This window comes from Hibiscus syriacus, unplaced genomic scaffold, assembly GCF_006381635.1.
Source record: "Hibiscus syriacus cultivar Baekdansim isolate YM2019G1 unplaced genomic scaffold, ASM638163v2 tig00111834_pilon, whole genome shotgun sequence".
In the NCBI taxonomy this organism is placed as follows: Eukaryota; Viridiplantae; Streptophyta; class Magnoliopsida; order Malvales; family Malvaceae; genus Hibiscus; species Hibiscus syriacus.
This window is the reverse complement of record NW_024063192.1, coordinates 539,477-562,896: the sequence shown is the minus strand read 5'-3', so window position 1 is coordinate 562,896 and position 23,420 is coordinate 539,477. Positions and strand designations below refer to the sequence as shown.

Here is a 23,420-nt window from a genome sequence, read left to right as displayed (position 1 = left end):
TAACCTTGAGCTTAACAAATTAGTCTTAAAATGGACTAAAACAAATTAATCGTACTTTTTAAGGAAATTCCACATTTTTTCCATTTCTTAAACCATGAAGGTTAAATATGGGTCATGAAATTCTATCTTAATTGCTTGCAAATAATAATAATAAAACTTTAATTTAGTCATTATTTGCTCATGTAGCGTGATTGCTATTATTATATTGGTTTTTTTAGCTTATTTAAAATTTTCATTAGAAGTAAGAATTCGTATTGAAAAAGACTATTTATAATTTAAATTGGGCTTAATACAAAAATAAGTGTTCAAATTATGTATCAAAAAAACGTTTTAGTGTCTAAAGAATTTTTCGCTAAAAATAGATACTTAATGTTTTCAACGTTATCATTTTAGGTGGTCGGACGTTAACCAAGTTAAATATATCTCCGTTAGGTGACACATGTAATGTTCAGATAATTTTAAGAATTTATTTTTAAAAAATAAAAATATTTTTTTATTGAAAACAAGGGGAATCCAAAAGCCTCCCGTGTAACGTGCTCTCTTCCCTCTCCTCTTTCCTCTTTCCTCTTTCATAGTCGTTGGTCGATCAGTGGTGATCGTCATCGCCACTGTCATCAACACCGGTGTCGACCCTTGATCAAACCTCGTTGATCTTTCGTCGTGAGCTGCCACTGTTTTTCGTAGAGAATCGTTCAAAGGTTCGTCAGATTTTAAGTCGTCGTCTTCGGTTCTTCGTCGATTTCGGTCAATTTCGACATCCAAACGCCACACCGTCGAAACCATTCGAACCACCGTGCAATTCCGGTCAAAACCCAATCGTTCGGAGATGATGATGATGGTTGGAGATGACCGATGACGGTTGGATTAAGATTTGAGTTAGGAAATTAAAATTGCGAATTAGGAATTTGGATATTAGGATTTTAAATTTAGGGAATTTGGGTGACAATAAGGGCGACCATTGACGGTGGTTGCTGGCGATGACGGGTGACAATGTTCGACGATGACAATGGTTGTTGACGATCGTTCGTATATTGAGAGACGGGTGGGGGTTTCTTCTTTTTTAATTAAAAATAATATTATTTATTATTAAAAAAATAAAAAATAAATAAACGGTAAGCACATAAAATTTTAACTAAAAAACCCTTAAACAATTATTTTTAACGAAAAATTCTTTAAACACTTAAATTTTTTTCGAAACTTTTAGTCACTTATTTTTATATTAAACATTTAAATTATATTTACCATGTTTTGTGCATGATACATTGTTTCGATGTTTCCCATAAACAAAAATCATACAAAAGAGAGTTTATGTCGGTACAATTAAAACTTCTAAAAATAACTACTATAATAAATTTGAAATAAAAATCTAAATAATATATGATTGAGCCATAATAATAAAAATAAATTTCATTGTCAAAACATGCATGCAACGTCCACATCCATCACTTCACAATTCTCACATATTCCAAAACGCACACCTACCCAGTCGACTAAGGACCACACTAACATTAAAATGAAATTTACCCAAATTCCCACTCAGTTTTCCTTTTTCAAGTAAATGGGTTGTCATCAACAAGGCCAGAACTCGGCCTTTTTCACCTTCGAGATGCTCTCCAAAACCCCCGCCGGCGATACGTGCCCCATCACCGTCACCCTCTTGCTCTCAACGTCGATGCTGAACGATGTAACCCCTGCTTTTCCGATCACAAAACAATTACTTCTTGCATCAGCCAATCACAAAAATATAATGTGCTTTCATGACTTTGTATTTATTGTTTTACAGCAAGGTAGCTGGGTTTGCCCCTATCTGAAGGAAAAAAATTATAGGGACGAACATAAGATTTTAGATGTGAATTTATAAAATTTTAGAGACAAAGGCATATTATTAATAGAAAATTATGTTTAAAATCTATAAAAATTTGAAACTTTCAATGAAACAATTCTCACCCGCCTCCTTTGATCTGCCCCTGTTGATGACTGTCACGGGAGCTAGGGTTTAAGTGTTGTTGGCCTAATGATCCATGTGAAACCCATTGCTAGGGTTAATTATACTATTATTCTTTTGTCGGACATTTTTTTATCTTAAATCATAATTTGATCCGATCTCGTATTTAAAAAATCTTGATACGAACCCTAAATTTACAAAAAACGATATTATAAGATCAAGTCGGATAGAAAACCGTAAGTTTAGATCAAATGTCCAACCCTAATTACCCCTCCCACCTCAAATGTACTGATCTATGGCCTTAGCCCTTAGGTTTTGAAGGTACATTCAATGCCGCCCCCTTTCCCATTTGCTCTGTTGGTGCAACTTGCAAACTTGAAGAAAAAAAACAAGCTGAAAACAATATGACGAGGAAGGCAAAAACGTCGGTCCTCGACTCTTTTATATACTAAGTGCTGACTATCGATTTCTTGGGTGAAAAAAAAAGCATCAATATGGTTAAGTATAAGCTCCCATGCTAACATGAAACTATGATTTAACTGAAATGACATGAAGGAAATTAAGTAAGGAATATACAAAGCAGATTCACCTATATATATATATATATATATATATATATATATATAATTGATTTTAAATACCTTCCATTTTGGATAAGTGTTTCTTCACTTTACCAGCACAACCTTGACAGTGAATGGACACCCGCATGACAACCACCTGCAATTGTCTTGTTTTCTTGGTGAAGATGATGTATACATGTATGTAATATGTCTGAAGGTTGTGTAATAGAAGACATTATCACCTGAAAAACAAGCTCCGATGAAGCTACTTGAACCGGTTGCTGAAGGTGCTTTGGTCTCTTCATGTCAGCTCCAACAAATCGTCGAGGCTCAACGAGCCTGGAATACCTAGCATTGTCGTTGATTAACCTTTTGTCGTGATCGTCTATGAGGAGTCTGTCGAGCCTTCTTCTCGGCATCACGACGGAGCGAGGATCGACCGCCATGCACGCGGCGTTTACCGATGTGGACCGGCACATGAAACCCCTAGTCATCTTCCCGTTCTTCATCTCTGAGACAACGAGAGGGGAAGAGTTTTTTTTCAAGGAATTATGGTAACCCAAAGGAGAGAAAGGTATTTATCATATGGAAATGTAAAATGCTACACATTTATGAGTTAGCCAACGAGTTATTGGGGGCAGCGAAGCTATGTTCTTATCGGAATCTTTCATTTGGTGATTTGTATTTATATGTGATTGATATTGAATATGAATATACGAATATCCAATAAAATTATGGTATAATGATAAATTTAGCCCCCGATATTTATATAAATGATTATTTCGGTCTCTATTCTATTTTTAGAATATTTTATCTCGATGTTTTAATTTTTTTGGTAAAATAACTAATGTTTGATGAAAATTGTTAGTTAACTAACGGTTAATGTACGTTACTAATGTGTTATTTTTACACGTGTTTAATTAACGATGTGATACTTGCCACATCATCACTTTTGTTACATCACATATAATATGTTAGAAACTAACCACGTATGAAAATTCTACGTCCATAACATGAGTTGACCGTTAGTCAACTAACAGTTTCCATCTAATAAGGATTATTTTGACAAAAAATTAAAATGTTAGAAGCTAAAGTACTAAAATAATAATATAGTTCAAAGTTTTTTTTTAAACAAACGTTGAGGGCTAACTCTACCGTAGCATAATGACAAAATACCCACGTTGTCTAAATAGTCATTTTAACCCATATTTATTTTTGACATTTTGATCCCAATATTTCATTTTTAGAGCAAAAAGATTGTTTACTAATGATTTTCATCCATAAATAGACATTTTTGTTAAACAATGTCTAGATCCGTCACTGAGACTAATATATTATGAAAAAAATTAAGATCAAAGAGGCTATTTAATCCAATATTAAAAGTTTTATTTATGTCATTATACATGTTATCATCATACCTAAAATTACTGACTCAATTAATCATGTTGAACAATAAACATTAAAGGTAGAGGCAATGAATGACGAAAGTAGAAGACAGGAACAATGAAGGAAAATTGAAGTTGAGAACTGGGAGAACAATAAATGAATAGAGAGCAAGACAAAGGTAAAAGAGGGGTGACTGTGAGACTGCAAACACACAGAGCTGGTAAAACTAACATGTCAGAGTGAGAGGTGACCATCTGTGTTGTGTCATATGAGCATTGTTTTAAATTGTTGGAATTTGACCTTCCATCCCCAAAGTGCCACTGCACCACTGCCATTTTTGTTTTTCGAAAGTAATTTTTTCGGCTAGTTTTTGATTTGTTTTAATATTTAAACTTTTAGATTTTTTAAAATCATTAATTTTTATTTCGTTTTAGTATCTTCGTTCAAAATTTAACGTTAAGTTTTGAAAAAATAAAAAGTTTAGATACTAAACGCGTTAAGTTTTTAACAAAAGGTACTAAAAGGAAACAAAAATTAAATATTAAGTATGATTTTAAAAAAATTAAAAGTTTAAATACTAAAACGGATCAAAACTAATAGTTTATGTATTAAGTGCGTAGTTTACTCAAAGTTTTTTTATAAAATGTAACATGACATATTGCACTTAATTTTTTATTTATAGAATTCAGAAGGAGCTGAAAGGCAAGGTGGCGCAGTTGGCGGGTGCGTATGTCTCATAGCTTGTGAGCGATCCTGAAGTCGAGAGCTCGAGCCTATCTCACCTCATGTTTTTTATTTATTTATTTTTATTTAAGTTTTTCCCATTTCCTTTAAATTATGTTTTGAACAATAATTATAATAATAAAGCATAAAATCAAATCCACAACTCCAATTGAGATTTTGGGTTTGAAAATTTTACTTTGCTTAATCATTTTTCAAAAAAAAATTAATTTGTAAATGATTTGTGGATCATAACACAATATTTTAATAAAAATGTAAATTATAAAAAATACATCATATATAACAAAATAAATGTTAAAACTGTTTTTTAAAAGATATTTTTAAAACATAAAAAACTATTTTTTACTTTCATGTTTGGATTAAAAAATACATTTTAAATTTACTAATTAATCATAATCAAAATAATAAAAAAAATTAGATTCTGGTTTTCATATTTTCAACATAATATATATATATATAACCGCAAGGGGAATAAATAATGTAGGGCGTGGAGTATTAAATAATTGTCAATCAAACAAAAAGGTAGATAACAAAATGGGACCAAATGAGTATACCTATATTGATTGTTTAACTTCCTTTCGGTTATACGGTAATTATTTCATGTACTGGTAGTGATTTTTTTTTCTTCATAAATGTGATTCTAATATCAAATTTAAACATTTTAAATTTTAAACTTAAATTAAAAAATAAAAAATCATATCCTCTAAAATCAAAATATTATCTAAAAAATCTTATAAATCTTTTGAATCATTAGATTAAAGATATTTTACTCATTTATTTCGTATAAATTATTTTATTTTTATCCGATTAATAAAGTAATTTTTTTAAGAAAAAATAATGGTTGATATTCCCTTATCAACCATTATGAAGTGCCATGTGACACTTGTCTTTGCCATTCTTAAATTCCCTTACCGGCAGTTCCTTCCTGCCCCCGAAATTGTCAGAAACAAACGAGGACCAATCCCTTAGATTAGTGGCGGCTGAAACTCGAGTCGATTAAGATATTAATAGATTTTTTTATATAATTATAATTAATTTCGAGTTATAATTTTATAAACTCGACTTAATTAAAAAAATTAATTTCAAATCAAGTTGTAAAATAAAACTCAAATAACCTAAAATATTTAGTAATTAACAGATTGATTTTCAAGTTTGAATCGAGTTTCTCGACTCTGTATAATTAATTTCGTCACGTTGATGTGATGAGTTTTCCCAAATAATATTTTTATTCAAATTCGTCATATCAATATGACGAGTTCAATAAAATAAAATTTTTATTAGAATTTATCATAACGAGATAAAAAACTTGAATAAAAAATATATTTTATAAAAACTCATCACATTGACGTAACAAATTCTAAGTTACTGTAATAAATTTTGTTGATCTCTAAATAATTTACTTTATGTTGTATTAGGCTAAATAATTAACTCGTTTACGGTATTGGGCTAATTTTGCCGTTATAAGAGGAGAAAATAACCTCAGTGACCGAAAATGCCTTATAATATACGATTTTAACCAAAAATTTTTGATTTGCCAAAATGACCAACAAATATTCGCAACGCGAACTCCAATTTCGTAACTCAGTTTCAAATTTCGCAACGTAAATAGTAAAAATCGCAACATGAATAATAAAATCGCAACGTGAATAGTAAAATCGCAACGTGAATAGTGAAATCGCAACGTGAATAGTGAAATTGCAATGTGAATAGTAAAATCGCAATGAATATATGTAAATTATCTCTTATCATCCATCTATAATAATTTGTTGGAAAAGTACATAAATAGTTTTTATAAAAAATATTCGTACAAATGAAAAAATTTATATGTAAATGAACAACAAATCAATTTCATTTGTCAATCTTCATTACAAATTATTCTAAATTCAATTAATTAAAGTTTAAAATTTAAAATAATCTTTAACTCAGACTAATGAAATACATTTAAAAAATTAAATTTTGAATTATATTAAGAAAAAGATGATTCCTATACACATGTAGACAAGTTTTATTTTCCACTTAAAATCTCAGTCTAGAAGCAGAGAGATACCATTTGAAATTCGCAACGCGATTTTACGATTTTACTATTCACGTTGCGATTTTTACTATTCACGTTGCGAAATTGGAAACTGAGTTGCGAAATTGGAGTTCGCGTTACGAATTTGTTGGTCATTTTGGCAAATCAAAAAAATATTAATTAAAATAGTATATTATAAGATATTTTCGGTCACTCATATTATTTTCTCTTATAAGAGCCCCCTCCTGTGGCCCAACACCAAGTGATAAGATTTGCTTGACTGTCTAAACTTGGAGTTCATCATTGTTACATTGTTAAAATTCCACATTAACTTATTCTTAATTTTATTCACACTTTGTTATTATTGAAATAATATGAAATATGTTAGTTCAAATGTATTTAAATGTATGATTCTTTTTTCGATTTAAAACTTTAAATCATATTTATTACGTCTAGTTTAAGTATTATATTAAAATAAATCTTTTAAATTTGAACGTATAATAAATAAATTTAGTAATTAAAGTTAGACGTATAATCGATATTCGACTTATTGATTAAATATTCTAAATCGGATATTATAATGTCTCATTATGAAAGTGATCTTTCAAATTCAGTCTATTTTATTTACAATTTAATGACGTGAATCATAAACTTTATTTAAAAAATTTAATGTATCGTTTTGTTAGAACAACAATTGAACGATTAAATATGTTTTAAGATCATCCACTTATATATATATAATGCAAATTTAATAAAGTTTTATACGTTTTTTATTATAATTATTAAAGACAAAAAATATTATTTAAATATAAATTTAAACTAACAAATTAAATTTAGATATTTGATTAAACAAAGAAATTAAATATCATTTTTTTTCGAGTCGAGTTGATTTTTCAAGTTTCTGTTTAAATTTAATTGTAAATATTTATAATATTATAATATTATTTGATTCCAATTTAAGTAACTTTCTATAACCATATATACAATACAAATATATTTCTTCATATTTTTTTCATATGTAATATACATAAATCATACAAAATCCAAGGACTAGACTCAAACTTCAAATAAATCCAATAATTACTAAAAAAAATTGAGTTATTCGAGTTGTATTTTACAATTCGGTTTAAGTTGAAATTTTTCGGATTGAATCGAGTTTATAAAATTACAACTCGAAGTCAATTCGAGTCAAAAATTTAATTTTTCGAGTCAAATTTTACTCACTGCTACACGAGGGATGGAATACTAAATTAACTCCTTTTCTGCTCAAATAATAATATTATATTATAAGAATTTTTTATTATTCAAAATTTTAATAATAATTGTGATATATATATATATAATATTGTTCCCGCAGAAGAGACTTCTGTTATTGTACAGATTATCAATTGATTGGGTCAAAACCTCAAATGATTCGTCTACTGGCTATCTTCGTCTTGCCGTCGATGTTGAGGTTTCCCTTTTTACCCTATTTTCTATTTTCAATTCTTTCCTTTTCTGTGAAGAAAACTTTTTTTTGTTGCTCTTTTAGCATAGTTTTCTGAGATTTTACTGCTCATGAATTTGTTCGTGGCCGTTTTATTGGAAAATCTGTCACTTGGAATTAAAACATAGAAGGTGGATTCTTCAATTTCTTCTTCAATTCGTTTCATGGCTGTTAAATTGGTTGTAGATAGATTGTTCTTACTTAATTTAGCTGTTACTTGTCTCTGCTTTACGATTGCTGCAATTTTTTTAATTAATTGAGGATTTTTTTGAAGAACCCTTGTTGAATTGTTGAACTTGGGAATTTGGGTATTTCTCTCTTGTTCTTGCTGGATGAGAAGTGATCAAAACGTTGACCTTTTTATTTGACTTTTAATTGGTTTCTGAGAAAAATTAAGGATACTTAAGGAAGTAACTTGTTAATATTTTCTGTATAATTGTTCTGGTATTAGTAACCTTGTGCTTGCAAAACAATTAATCTGCCAATTTATTGATGAATATTTGTTCTGAAACTGATTTATTTGGAAAGCGAAGTTTTTCGGAGGGGATCTTTGAACTTTGTTTCCCCCCCTTTTTATGCTTAATTTTCAATTTGCTGGGCTATATTTTTTTGTTGATGGTCTTCCTTCAAGCAGATGGTAATGCTGTAAACTAAAGCTTTCGGCCTTTAATTCGACTTTGACACCTTCCATTTACTCTGCTTTTCTGTTCTTGTCTCAGATACCAGATAATCTTTTTCGTTGATTAAGATCTTTAGCCATCAAAGGCTGCTCTGGCGTTGATATATTAATATCTTGCAATCAATTAATATATCGATGGGGGCATTCTTAAGTCTAAATAATCCCAGGGCTGGAATGAGTGAAACTGTAGACGTTTCGCGAAACGGAGCATGCAAAAGGCAAAAGTTGTCATCATGTGATTGCGAAGAGAATCCGAGATTGATTCCCAGCCTTCCTGATGAGATATCTTATCAGATTCTTGCCAGAATTCCAAGGATTAATTACTTGAATGTGAGGTTAGTGTCTCGGGCGTGGAAAGCTGCCATCATGAGTACTGAACTTTTTAATACAAGGAAAGAACTTGGAACAACGGAGGAATGGCTCTATATATTGACTAAGGTCGAAGGCGACAAGCTTTTGTGGTATGCTTTGGACCCATTGTCAAGAAGGTGGCAGAGGTTGCCTCAAATGCCCAATGTTGCTTTAGAAAATGAATCCAGGAAAGGTTTAGCCAGCCTTCGGATGTGGAATGTTGTCGGCTCCGGCATAAAAATTGCAGATGTTATTAGGGGTTGGCTTGGGCGGAAGAATGCATTGGACAGAATGCCATTTTGTGGCTGTGCCATCGGTGCCGTTGACGGCAGCCTCTATGTGTTAGGAGGATTCTCTAGAGCTTCAGCCCTGAGGTGTGTTTGGCAGTATAACCCAGTTCTAAATTCATGGAGTGAAGTAAATTCAATGTTATCAGGTAGAGCCTATTGTAAGACTGCCATCTTAAATAATAGGCTATACGCCGTTGGAGGGTTTACCAAGGGCCATGGTGGTTTAACTCCACTTCAGTCTGCTGAAGTATTTGATCCTCGATCTGGTATATGGTCCCAAATTCCTAGCATGCCGTTTTCGAAAGCTCAGGTTCTACCCACTGCTTTTCTGGCCGATCTACTCAAACCAATTGCCACAGGAATGACATCATACAGGGGAAGATTATTTGTTCCTCAGAGTTTATATTGCTGGCCGTTTTTTGTTGATGTCGGAGGAGAAGTATATGATCCAAAGGTAAATTCATGGGTCGAAATGCCGGCAGGCATGGGTGATGGTTGGCCTGCAACAGCCGAACAAAGTTGAGTGTCACCGTGGATGGTGAGTTGTATGCACTCGATCTGTCTAATTCTCCTGAAAGTGTGAGGATTAAGGTATATGATTACCAAGATGATGTTTGGAAAGTTGTTGTAGGAGAGGTCCCGATTCACAACCTCACTGATTCCGGCTCTCCCTATTTGCTTGCCGGTTTACTAGGAAAGATCCATGTGATTGCTAAAGATGCCAACAATATCTCTATCCTGCAGGCTGATGTGCAAAACCATGTTTCCTCACCATCAGCTTCATCATCTTCATCGGATAGCTCCACCGGTGCACGTCTCGAGTCTGCAGAACCTGCAACAACGTCCGAAACAGTTCTTTGGAGGGTTGTTGCTACAAGGATGGCCGGATCTTCTGAACTCGTAAGTTGTCAGACCCTCAACATCTAGTGCCTCAATTGGAATACTTTCCGAAAACTGTTCTGTTGCTTTTATTTGTTTCATCAGGAAGATTGATTATACAAGTGGCAAAATTTTCTCTTCTATCCTTGTTTAATGTAAAGAAAAGAAACACTTTGAGAAGAAATACCAGGTGATGGATATAGTTAAGTCACAAATTGCATTCCTGCAGATCATAACATAAAGGATGGCAAGATTTTTAGCCAACCATTTGTTACCAGGTTATTTTTTTTGGATAAGTAAATTATATTCATCCAAAAGAAATGCAGCTAAGCTGCTAAAACAGAACCAACTCAGCTAGATAAGTCCCCAATTCATGAACAAATGCCTATTTACATCACCAATCCTATACAAGCCTTGTCTATACAGTTTAAGTTTCACAGCCTCCCTAAGCTTATTTACAGTAACCTCAGCCGAGCAAGCCAGCCTACCATAGAGTCTGGAATTGCGTTCCCTCCATATAAAATAGAGATATCCAGTCCATGCCAGTTTGAGTATACAAACTCTGGCGGATTTACCCTTCAGATTAGCCAGCAACCAATGGAACAGCTCATCCCAGCTATGAAACACATGCGAGATATCACAAGCAGTCAAAACAGAACTCCAAACATCCTTAGCATAAGAACAATCAGCAAAGAGATGGTCACGAGATTCCATACCAGTCCCACACAACCCACAAACATTATCAACAACCAACCCAAAACGAGCAAGCCTATCCTTGGTAGGAAGCCTGTCAAGGATGACCATCCAGGAGATTAACGAAAACTTGGGGATATGAGTAGGGAACCAAATAAGCTTATGCCAAATAACTTTCTCCCTATTGACCCGAATATTATCCCAAATTCACTTACCAGTTATAATGCTCTAGTTAGCACAAGGGAGAAACAGAGTCCGAGCTTCCTCTTTCAGTCTTAGCAGCTTACTTAAGATCCAACTGAAATGTGGCTTGCATACAACCTCCCAATAACTCACTGACTTGAAACAATACTCCTTAATCCATGCAATCCAAAGAGAACCATTATTCGCCAGGGTATTCCGGACTAGCAGCAAGCATCAAGCCCTGCTCCAGTCCACATGGTTCTTAAGCCCCAGTCCACCTTCTGACTTCAGAGTACATATCTGGCTCCAGCTCACACGGGCACCCTTGGCAGGTGAGTCACTGCCTTTCCAAAAGAAACGCATACACAGCTTCTCAATATCCCTAATAACCCAGTTGGGAAAAATTAGTTGTCTACTCCAGTAGTTAAACATGCTGAACAAAACAGTTTTAACTAACTGCAGCCTACCACCAAAGCTGAGTTTCCTGTTAGACCATTGACTAAGCTTGTCTCTAATCCTTGTCAACAAGGCAGCACAATCATTGCCAGTTAATTTCCTGGTCACCAAAGGTACCCCAAGGTACCTGACAGGGAGCTGTCCCAACCTAAAACCAGTAACCCTACAAATCTGTTCAACAGTGTGCTCATTCAGACCACAAGCAAAAAATTCAGTTTTCTGAGCATTAAGCTTAAGTCCTGACAGCTCATAAAACTTCTCTAAAGTGCTTTGAACTCCCAAAACAGAATCAACAGAACCATTACAAAACACTAACAAATCATCTGCAAAGCATAGGTGGGTGAGGGAAATTCTCTTGCATTTTTAGCCAACCATTGGTTACCAGGTTATTTTGTTATTTTTACATGATGATTATACCATGGGATGGGATGGCATGGCTGAGAATACTGATGTACTCTCTTGAAGCAAAGTTTTTCCAACCGGATCCATGATGCTTCTATGATGTGCTTTCTTTGCTCGAAAGCTCTGATTCTGATATACTCTGCATCACCAGGACCAAAACCCAGAAAATGCATCCAAACTATGCCGTCATTGACTCCGCCATAAACTTCTAAACCTAGGGAGGTAAACTTGTTTATCGGTATCTTTGCGTTCTTGTAGTATTCGATCACCTCACGGATAGCCTGGTACACATTTGATCCAAAGCTGAACATTTATGTGCCAGGTTTTCCTGGACTTGCTTCTAGTAGTCACACTTATGACTTACCTGGAAACCTTTTGGGGAAAGGCATGCTAATCCACCAGCATGAGCTATGTTGGATGCTCCATTGAAGCAGGTGCATACGATGCGATTCAAATCGTTTATGACAGGAAACCCACCTGAAAGAACAAGAGTTTTTCGGGGACTACCGACCTTTTTTCTTAGCCAGATGACATGTCGGCAGTGTACCTCTTTGGCGCCGGGAATTTCAGAGATCGATTTCGGCCTGTCATCTGAGATATAGGTTGCATAAGTGGAGTCAAAAAATAATAATCCATCCATAATCCCTTGCAAACTGTACGAGATGTAATTGCTTTCTTGTAGCTGCATTACTTGGATTATTTGGCGAACAAATGGACTGATTGTTAAATCAGGGAAGGAATTATGGGGCGTTGACGCAGCCATAAACTTCTAAACCAAGTGAAGCAAATGTGCCTACCAATATCCTCGCATTCTCCTTGTAGTAGTCGATCACCGTGCGGATAGCCTGAACGTTATCAAAAAGACAAATGCATCAGTCCTGGTTACCTAGATTCAAAACTATATTCTCTGACCTACTATTGTTTCCTCTTTAGAGGTTTAGCTCAAATCCATTTAACAGTTTACCTTCTCTAACGAACACAAGAAGTATGTTTATGTACTAAAACAGGCTGATAAATAACTATTTGAGATGATCTTCACCTCTGATTGGTTCGACCTCAGATTGGTTCGATTAAGCTTTGCGCAAGCAATCCCTCCCAAAGCTATCGAAGAATATCAAAAGCTTAAGAAATTCACAATTCATAGTAAGATTTTCAGTCGACTCCAACAAAGAAACTTGTCCGTAAGAATTTTTTGGTCAAACGAAGTATCTCATTTGACTAGACTGCAGGCATTTATACAAAAACGGACATTTAACTGCTATAATCACTGTTATATTGTTGGAGATCTTGTTGTGACAAATGGGTTATTAGAGAGTGGATACATTACTATGCCTTTGCCCGCAAGCACAGTACCGGTAAACCCTCGTACATTAATATGCTGCAGCCATGTTCCTGATTCTAGGAATGTGTTTAATTAAGAAATTTCCTTTAAAAACAGTCTCTGCTACCGGTCTAAGGACTACTTTCCACTCGAAAGGATTCAACTCCGGGTCTTTAAGCCATTTCACAACCGATTCACAATCGCATTCTAGAACAAGGCCCGATGAATCAACCCAAGTAGAGCCGATAGACCAATTCACCGCGTGTTCCACTGCTAATATTTCTGCCAGAATCGAAGACCTTCGCCCTATAGGAATCGAGAATGAAAACAGCGAACTACCATTGGAATCCCTTAAAATTCCCCCGATGCCCCCACCTCTTCCGTCAGCCTGCAGACTCCAGATTAATTTGTAAGGCGTTCCCCTAGGGAGATACTCACACCAAGCCTGCAGGAAGTTGATATGCTCCTCAGGGAAAGCTGTCACAACCCCCTACAGAGAGAGGAAAAAGCCCCACACTTTCCAAACTACCACGCAAGAAAATAGGAGGTGTTCCACGGACTCTGGCGAACCTAGGCAAAGCGGACATCAAAGATCCGGGACTATGACTCCCCTCTTTTGAAGATCCACTCTGACTGGGATGCGACGTCGAAGCACTCTCCAGATAAAGGCTTCAACTCTGAAGGGTGCAATGCCTAACCAAACGTCCTTCCTCCAATTAAATTCCGACCAACTAGAAGCTTACTACAGGGATTGACTGCATAACCAATAATAGTTCTTTATCCTCTTGATAAGTAAGGCGATCTTTCCCTCCGTCGTGTCTTGCATGCATTTAGAAAAACAATTTCCTAAAAGGTCATCCTACCATGCCACAACTAAAATTCCAGGAAACTTCAAACCAACCAACCAGAAAATGCCACAAAACAATGACTATTGACTAAACATGTCAACATATTCAAATGCAACTTTATTCTACCCAAATTATCGTGGGAAAAAACCCCATTTTGACTTTCATAAACATGATCAACCCAATAATATTTATATCAAAGCTTGCATGATAAATAAATTATATCGAATACACATGTCCATCAACAGAATTTCCTGGAAGGGAAATGAATGAGGACCTACCCTTCAACCCTAAAAATCTAATGCAGAGAGCTTAAGATATGTGATCTTTCAACAGCAATATTTATGAAACGGAATAGTCATTCACGTTGAAGAATAATGAATTAGTATTTGACAGAAACCAGAACCTGAAACGTGGAAAATAACAAACCAGTGAAAACCAACAAGAACCAAGTAGTTTTAGATTTTATTTTATATTATCGTTTGAATCTAATCAATTTCTAAACGAAGAAAATGGAATAAAACAAAATAGTAAAAATACTAAAAAGAAAAAAGAAAATAAAAAATTCCGACGGTCGACAATCAACATTAAAATTGGTGTTGCACACCAATGAGAGAAAACTAAGTTTTTAGGGTTTAATTGGTCCACCAAAAATTATTAACTTTTAGAGGATTAATTTTAAAGTTTTAATCAAGTTACTCAAATATATATATATATGGGTAAAAAACCGTTTAAATTATAATCAATTAATATAAGTATTTATAATTAAATTTAAATAAAAATTCAAATAACTCGACTCGAACGGAGTTTATAAATTTAACTCTAAATATTTTTAAATAAAATTTGAGTTATAAAATAGAAGTTATCAAGATTTGACTAACTCAAAAATCTTTTAGTCAACTCGATCCATTACATACTCATAATTTCAGGTCATCGGATAGGATGGAAAGTGAAAATAATGATAAGGGTAGAGAGTAATTCTTTAAAAATTAAACTTTTAAGTACTTTTTTTTTTTTTGAAAAATAGTACATTTCAAGGTGCTACTCGTATATTAAACCATTAAAAATAATGGCAAGTAATCTAGAATACAAGATGCTTTTATTCAAGTGGACAAATGTTTACTTTTTATTCAATGGTTTGAATTATTGGCAAATATATTCGGTTAAAATCGGATTCTATTAAATAAACTATTTTTGATTGGGTTAATTCGTTTAACTGAGATTGATTCTTTATTTTTCAGTAAATATATTTGTATTTCTTATTTTACTGTTTTCACTCATCCAAATATCTTAAGTCTGTCTAAAACTAAAAGAATTTTATATTCTATAAGATGATCATACCCCTTTCTTATTAGTTATTTTGATTTTAGTTAGAAATATCGAGCGCTCACTAACCGATATTATCATTGACGACGCTGACGAATCATTAAACAAACCATTGATTGGTTTTGGTTGATTTTTTTTATTATTCTAAAGTAAATATAAAATAATATATGTTCAAAGATAATTTTTATCCATTTAACAACGCTTACACCCAGACCACTCGAATTTAAGATATTAAAGAATAACAACAATTCATTTATCTCCGAGATCGTTTGCTTCGTACTGTTGATTTAATGTTGACTTCATAACATTGGGAGGCAAATGGACTTTTACTGTATTTATTCCTGGTAAACAGTCTTCGCCAACGTTTCAGTACACCAAAATAACATTGGGTGGTATTTACCTCTTTTGGCTAGCACACCTAATAATGTTTTCTCCACTCTGCAGTTGGCAAGGCAATCCTATAATGTTTACAAAGCCTAAGAGTAAACAACTCCGTACAACATGCAAATATAAATTACAACAGCATCAATGGGAGCCAAATGAAGTACAAAAAAGGAACTATATGCACAAATGTGAACAATGGACAGTCTAAAATAGCAAGACAAGGTGGTGTAGAAAGACCCTTGTAATGTATTTTTGTGGCGACAAGTTGGAGAGGGTCATCTTGGACCGGATAATTCGTCTGGAGGGATGTGAGAAGTGGAGTCTGCAATGATCCAGTTCCCGTTGGGTTGGTGGTGGTTGAAGTGGTAGGCATGGTTGAACTCTTTGCGGACAATTTCGTCTTTCTGCCACTCTTCCCATCTTTCAGCCAAGCCGTCGCCTTCCAGCATCCTCACCACTTCAGCCATCTTTGGCCGTTCCATTGGGGTGCTTTGAGTGCACAACAGAGCCACCTGGATTAGCTGCTCCACTTCTTCGTCTACATAATTACCACTGAGGTCCGAATCCACCAGCGTTTCCAACTTCCTGTCACTCAGAAGACCTTTCACCTGAAATTTCAGCATTGCTATCAAGTTCACAGATTGCAGGCATAGGTACCTGAATGAAGAGTCTAAGCAACACAGATTGCAGTCGACAAAGACCACACAATTTCGAAACATGCTTTCTTAACGTGGCCTTGTTCGAAACATGCATTCTCGTACATAAAAATAAAAATGAAAATAGATTGTATCTCCCGTATAAACAAATTTTAACAACTATTTCTATATTTCCTTTCTTTTTCCGCCTACTATTTCTATATTTCCTTTCTTTTTCCGCCTTCATCTTGCAGGGAAAATATCGTCAAGTTTCAACTATTTCTATTTTTCTGCTGCTGCATTTGCACCTTCAAAACAACTTTCGTTAAGCTTTGCTATTATAATCTCAAGTGTATTGCTTGTGGCCAACCAAGAAAAGCTAGCATTGAATAATTCCAACACTGAACGAGAACAGTAAAAGTCAAACTTAGAATACAAACATAATGGGAGGACAGTAGTACCCAATCAAGCAACATGACATCATCATCATTTGCAAGCCGAGCAAGATCAAAAGCTCTCTGTCCTGTAATGAGCTCAAGAAGCATAACACCATACCCGAAAACATCAGTTTTCTCTGACGATTTTCCAGTTGATAGGTATTCGGGAGCTATATGACCAATTGTGCCACGAACAGCGGTTGTAACATGAGTATCTTTGTAGTCCATCAGTTTGGCCAGCCCAAAGTCTCCGACAACTGCTTCAAATTCCTCATCCAGCAATATATTTGCAGCCTTCACATCACGGTGGATAATCTTAGGGTCACAATGATCATGCAAATATGCAAGCCCCCTTGCAGAACCAAGTGCAATTCTTTTCCTTATAGCCCAATCAAGTGCTGGTTGAGACTCGGAACGCTCTAGGGAACATAAAAACAGATTAATAGATAGTCCATTCTAACAAGAGGAGCTCACAAAGTATTTGGTTTCTCCATGAATTTCTCAAAACACCACTTGGATTTAAACACAACCAGCATTTACCAAAAGTGTAACCTTATCAAATGAAAGTTAAAACAGTTTAAAACAAGATTACAAGATGTGATGGTATTTTAAATTTCTTATCCAAGTGAAGAAGCAATAAAGCAGATACTGACAATTCAAGCTTATATAATTGACATTGGAAAAAATTGGTAACCAAAAATACATAGATATAGAGACGGCATTGGAGAAACTGGAAAGACAAAACTAAAGATGTAAAAAGGAGAAAACAGTATGTACCTCTTAAACAAGATGCAACACTACCATTAACCATAAAGGGATAGACTAGCAATCGTTCTGTAGGGGTCATACAAAAGCCACGGAGTCGTAGTAGATTCCTATGGACAGCCATACTTATCATTTCTACCTCTGTTTGGAACTGCAACTCTCCACCTTGTGTACGCTCCTCTTTCAATCTTTTTACTGCCACTAGAGAACCATCAGCTAAGCGGCCTTTATAAACTTTACCAAAACCTCCTCTACCCAGAATGTGTCTGTTGCTAAAATTATCCGTTGCAACTTGTAGTTCTCGCAAAGAAAACCTTTTAAGTTGTCCCAAATGAACTTCCGGGTCCTCCTCGGCTAAAAAACAACGAAAAAGGTGAATGCATACACAAGGAAATAATATTAAGTAAAACTATGTTTTTTTTTAATAAGAATAGGTCTCATTAAAAAACCCTTCATAACCGCCGAGCTACATAAGTAACTCAACGGACATTGGAAGGAGGAAATAATATCAAGTAAAACTATGTTTTGAAAAATCACTAACCAGGTACATCAAAGAAATGGTCCTGTGGTGTCCTCTTTCTCCACAAAGCAAGTACAATTGCAGGAACTGCAAACAGCAGCGCAGCACCAGCAGCAACTCCTCCAGCAATAGCACCAGTGGAACTAATACCTGCCAGAATGAAGAATATATACTCAGTTCACCTATATCAAGAATCTTATGGTTTTTGATAAAAGTAGGAGGTCTGATTAAAAAACCCCTTTATGCTTCTCAGCACTCCGCAAAGAATGCCAAAAAGTAGAGGAGGAAAAGAGTACCTCAGAATTTTATTAGAATCAACAGATTACAAAACAACACCAAAAAAACAGGAATACAACACTAAAACCCAGCACCCAACAAAATAAGATCCCTGTTAACCAAACCTAGAAATCTTAACTAGACCCAATCTTAACCAACTATCCAATTCCTTTACAATTCATCCGCCCTTGCGTTCGCGCATCGACTAACATGACGACAGATAACCGCGCAACCCTTTACAATCGCTTCTATATCTCGGACGAGATTAGAAAAGCGACCAAGGCTTAAAGAAGGGTAGGCAATCCAATCTAACACAGACTTGAAGTCACTTTCCAATATCAGTCTATACTCATTCAAGTCCAATATTAAAAACAGAACTAAACCATGTTTGATCGCCAACAACTCCGCTAAAAAGAGAGGACCTTGCCCAACAGCTTCCACCAATAATCTTATAGTTAATTAACATTTTCAGCCGGTAACAACACCAATTTAGCAGGTAACATTTCAACCAGGTGAACTTTTGTGCTCAGCAATCAGACAATGCTCTAGCACTAAGGAACCCAAAACCACTCGATAATTTCATCATCAGATTTAAATTTGAACTTAAAAGTACCTTCTACACAAGATTACAACAGTTTTGCATGCTACCAAGCTATGTAACGCCAAAAAAGTTGAGGATGCAACAATTCAAAGGAATATCTCAAAAAAAAAGAATAAATAATGAGGCTCCAAATTAGGCACATTTTCAGATTTGTTAGCAGTGAAAAAGAAATAATAAGTTACAATAAAATCGAGAACAAACCTGATTGTGCCGGAGGTGTAGGTGGGATAGGAGGCGGTGGAGCAGGTGGAGGATTATTGAGTCGATTATTAGCAAAACTGTCAAACAGAAAAAGATGTAGAAAATCAAGAGACTGGCATGGCAGCCTTAAATATGAAAAATGGGAGCAAGCAGGAGGTGGGCCGAAAGTTGAGAGTGAGACAGTGGGAACAAAATGAGATAACGCAAGAGAAACCTGATAGGAGTGAATAGCGAAAAGGAACCATTAACCGGAACATCTCCTGTTAAACGATTATTTGAAAGATCCCTGAACAACAAATGATATAACATCCAACTCCATTAGAACTGTTCTTGACCCCAAATGTAGACAGCTAATGAGGAGAAGAATTCTATCAACACTCACAGCACTTGCAGTGTGTCGATAGCAGTTAAGGACATAGGAATTGTTCCTGCCAACGTGTTGTTGTTGAGACGCCTATTCCACAGAAAGAAAGTGAAAGCATCAAATATATTGCATAATGGTAAATAGATGTGTGACTGAAAAAAACCACTCATAGAGAAACATGTTAGCACAAATATAAGAGGTGAAAACAGCCTACCGCTCAGGGAACCCATTTTAATCCGGTTCATCTAAGTTCAAACACACTCACATCAGATAAGGGACGGGCTTCACATTCCCAAGTCCCACCCACTCAAATTCTTGACGCCCTCACCAAGGTCCCACATTACAATCACAATGCGAAGACCCACGCCACAGGACCAAAATCTCACTAGCACTGTGTGAATTGATTTTCGGTGGACAAACAGTTGAAAAGTGATAGCAATTATTATAATATAATTGGTCCAGATTGAAGCAGACTTGTGTATTTTGTCATCTTAAAGGATAATATTTTTGCATATAATTCTTAAACCTTTTTAATTTGTTTTTACCTCTAGACATGCTTTTTGCCCTTTCATTTTTAGGAACCAATAGCAAAAGTGCAAAGCAAACAGACACTAATAACTCTTCTTCTTCTTCTAGATGAATAGCTAAAATTCCACTGAGTTCGAGGGAAGGGTTGACAGACAAGAAATAGGTTTCACTTTCCCAATAGGTTTATCTCCTATCTACTCTCTCCCTGTAAAAACGACTAATACCAACATTTTACATGCATAGGAGGAGAAAGAAATTTTCATAACAAACAACCCCGCTATAAATAAGAATGCACATTTTTAATGATAATACCATTTTTGGCTGGCAATATCTCATCGCATAAAACCTTCTAGTTATACTAAACAACTATGACTAGAAAGCAAGAACACAAAGAAATTTGATAAAATAGCCACATGAAAATGAGAAATGAGAAATGATAAAATAGCCACATGAAAATGAGAAATGAGTTCGTACAAGAAACGGAGTTTTTTAAGGTTGCCCAGAGTAGTTGGGATGCCTCCGGTTAATTCATTCAAGTAAAGATCCAAGCTCACCAATTCCGTCAAATTCCCCAGCTCCTCTGGAATTATCCCAGATATTGTATTACTATAAAGCTCCCTGTTATTTAAAAGAAGAGGTATTAGTAATTCTTGAACAATTTCAATTGAAGCATGTATCCAAGTATCTTTGCATGAAATATGCAACTAAATCCAATCAAATACAAGCGTCTTCAAGATTAACATGGCAAAACAAATAAACCGAACAAAAGCAATGAAAACCAGTGCATACAACCATTTCTACTTTTTCTAAGGCAGATTCATTGTTGTCCAGCCATGGACTTCCACACACAAAAATGCAGCACCAAATAAAGTTTCACCTCAAGAATCTCCAAGAAAGGTCCTTGCACCTTGAATTGGGGTTCTAACATCTAGAGTGCACCTGGTGCCCTTGATACCAATGGTTGGAGGACTTGAATTTGACCTTGAGTTTAACTCAGCATTGTAGAAAGTTTTGTTTATCCAATTTTATATGGTATGAATTTAAAAGAATATGATTACCTATCTACAGCAATCAAATCATGGAAATCATATAAAGGAAGTCCTAATCAACCAAGTATGGAATTAACTATTTGGCAAACTATGCAAGTGTTCTGATTTTCCGTCATTTATCTTTTTTTTTCTTAAAATAATTCTAATATTTTAGGAAGCATGTAATAACTAGGTCAAACATTATTGACTTACAAATACTGCAAATTCGGAAGCTGTCCGAGCTGAGAAACCAGTTGACCAGTGAGATTTGCATTCCCGAGATCGCTGATTTCATAATAGGGAAAACACTTTTAATATGTGAAACTACAAATTCGAAAGTAACATATATGAAGGTAGGAAAAGTAAACTTACACTCTCGTTACACTATTTTCATTATTACATGTAACATGAAACCATGTACAAGGATTAACAAGGGTGGGATCCCAACTTTGCAACACATTATTAGGGTCAGCCACATTGGTCTTCAATGCATTCAAAGCATCACCTGTTTTATATATAAGGAAAAGCAATAGATCTCTGGCGGCAGCAAAACAACAGACTCGGCAAACAGCAAGCAACATATATATCTTCTGATAAAATATAACTACAATAGGAAAGTGAACAAGAACTTTCTTAATTACTGTAACTACTGGCAAATAAAAGAAGTGTGTTTCTCATATTTGTAGCAGCAAGATACTTGAAAAAGGAATTAGGTTTATTCAATAACTATATACACTTCTGATTTCATAAAACTTATTTCTACATTAATTACGTGGTATTTTCTTAAATATACATTATTAACTTTCATATACTTATTTTGACAATCTCTTATAACATGCATGTTACCATAGACATATATGTTAGTAATTGTTACTCTTTTCCTCCTTCCGCTGATTGTTTGTTCACCCTTTTGGGGGGAACGGACAGTTAAGAAGGGAGGTTTTAACGGGGCCTATTCTTATAAAAAAAATGTTAGTAATTGTTAGGCATATATAGTTACTAGTTTTCAGAATCATTGTTATATATACTTCAATTATCTAGTTTAAGGCTAAATGATCCCTGATTAGGGTTCCCTCACTGAAATAATGGGAAGGGAAAAAACTTCACCATAACTTGAAAGGCCCAACACAATGGAATTAGTACTTCCCAAACCCCAGATACCGGTGAACTACCAAAATCGTGAATCGGAAGGTAATATATCCAAAATTTTCGCAGAAATTAATCATTACGAAGCGTCAAACTGTGTCTACAGTGAAATCAATTAGCTCAACTGAAATTTGAAACAAGGAGTCCACCTCATGCTATTAATAAACCAATCCAATACCTACTAAATCAAGAACCCTCTAATTCCAACCTATTAAACAACAATTCCACATTAAAAGCTTAACAAAATCGGAAAACAAGAAATACGCTCATTAAATGAAAAATAAAGAAGTTAAGAAACGAAGATAACAAACCTTCGGCATTTCCCGCGACTCTGAAAACCAAATCCAACACGAAAATCAACCATAAACAAACGGAAATCAACCGCTCCATCATATCCCCCTATTGTCGGCTACTTCTGATGTCAAAGAGCTAAATCCCCAAAATTATCATCATCATCCACCAGATGAATCACGGACCCGTCAATTCAAACTAAAAACGAACATGAAAAATCGCACACGTATCGGCCGTTGACCGAATCAAAGAGCAAGAACTAAAACACACACACACACACACGAAATAAAGTTCGAAAAGTAAAAAGATTCCAGAAAATTTCCCGGCTCTAATTTTCTCCCTCTTGCCTCTTCAACAAGGTAATTATGGAGTTTTTTTTTCCGCCAGTGTTTGGGACAAAATGGAGAGAAAGAGAGAGGAAATGGTGTATTTGGTAACGAAGGTGAAATAACGAAGAAAAAGAAGGGAAGAATCATCGGGGTTGATGTTAGAGTAGTTCTCTCTCTTTCTTTTCGACATCATTGTTGGCTTAGTCAAAGTAAAGCTCCATTAAGTCAGCAATATGTGTTGTCAAGATTTTATATATATATATATATATTATTAACCATTTTCAAAAAGAATATTATTTTTTATGTTTTACTACAAATATTACAGTTAACATTTTCTTATAAAAATGTTGAAGTTTAA

At 34.8% G+C, this 23,420-nt stretch overlaps 3 protein-coding genes and 1 pseudogene across 4 annotated transcripts; 1 reads left to right on the top strand and 3 right to left on the bottom strand.

The window, feature by feature from the left end:
- Nucleotides 1–1,392: 1,392 nt before the first annotated feature.
- Nucleotides 1,393–3,125, bottom strand: LOC120171429 (heavy metal-associated isoprenylated plant protein 3-like). The gene is made up of 3 exons (XM_039179135.1): nt 2,748–3,125; nt 2,587–2,662; nt 1,393–1,691 (listed from the first exon to the last, which is right to left on the bottom strand). Exons 1-3 carry the CDS (start codon nt 3,012–3,014, stop codon nt 1,570–1,572), a joined length of 465 nt encoding a protein of 154 aa, XP_039035066.1. The 5' UTR covers nt 3,015–3,125; the 3' UTR covers nt 1,393–1,569.
- A 4,866-nt stretch (nt 3,126–7,991) lies between these two features.
- Nucleotides 7,992–10,605, top strand: LOC120171428 (annotated as a pseudogene).
- An 80-nt stretch (nt 10,606–10,685) lies between these two features.
- Nucleotides 10,686–11,135, bottom strand: LOC120171541. Its single transcript, XM_039179231.1, has one exon. It carries the CDS (start codon nt 11,133–11,135, stop codon nt 10,686–10,688), a length of 450 nt encoding a protein of 149 aa, XP_039035162.1.
- Nucleotides 11,136–15,874: 4,739 nt separating this feature from the next.
- On the bottom strand, nt 15,875–23,219 carry LOC120171427 (BRASSINOSTEROID INSENSITIVE 1-associated receptor kinase 1-like). 2 transcript variants are annotated; one of them, XM_039179133.1, is made up of 11 exons: nt 22,754–22,835; nt 21,669–21,801; nt 21,510–21,581; nt 20,743–20,886; nt 19,759–19,830; nt 19,591–19,662; nt 19,377–19,453; nt 18,320–18,448; nt 17,791–18,132; nt 17,038–17,432; nt 15,875–16,549 (listed from the first exon to the last, which is right to left on the bottom strand). In XM_039179133.1, the coding sequence occupies exons 1-11, from the start codon at nt 22,833–22,835 to the stop codon at nt 16,217–16,219; spliced, it is 1,851 nt and encodes a 616-aa protein (XP_039035064.1). In that variant the 3' UTR covers nt 15,875–16,216. The 2 variants fall into 2 exon arrangements, with proteins under 2 accessions (XP_039035064.1, XP_039035065.1); XM_039179134.1 differs by lacking the exons at nt 19,591–19,662; nt 19,759–19,830 and having other exon boundaries at nt 16,217–16,549; nt 22,754–23,219.
- Between the last annotated feature and the right edge of the window lie 201 nt (nt 23,220–23,420).

Bases quoted from the DNA above. Each gene is read 5' to 3' on its own strand.
- LOC120171427 (XM_039179133.1), bottom strand. From the start codon at position 22,835: ATGATGGAGCGGTTGATTTCCGTTTGTTTATGGTTGATTTTCGTGTTG. The intron at 19,831-20,742 runs GTACGAACTCAT...TCTGTGGAATAG, and splicing joins CTTAAAAAACTCCGTTTCTT to GCGTCTCAACAACAACACGT. The intron at 18,133-18,319 runs GTTAGTGATTTT...GTTGTTTTTTAG, and splicing joins CCATTTCTTTGATGTACCTG to CCGAGGAGGACCCGGAAGTT.
- LOC120171541 (XM_039179231.1), bottom strand. From the start codon at position 11,135: ATGGTCATCCTTGACAGGCTTCCTACCAAGGATAGGCTTGCTCGTTTT.
- LOC120171429 (XM_039179135.1), bottom strand. From the start codon at position 3,014: ATGAAGAACGGGAAGATGACTAGGGGTTTCATGTGCCGGTCCACATCG. The intron at 2,663-2,747 runs GTGATAATGTCT...AGACAATTGCAG, and splicing joins CATCGGAGCTTGTTTTTCAG to GTGGTTGTCATGCGGGTGTC. The intron at 1,692-2,586 runs GTATTTAAAATC...TCGGAAAAGCAG, and splicing joins ACACTTATCCAAAATGGAAG to GGGTTACATCGTTCAGCATC.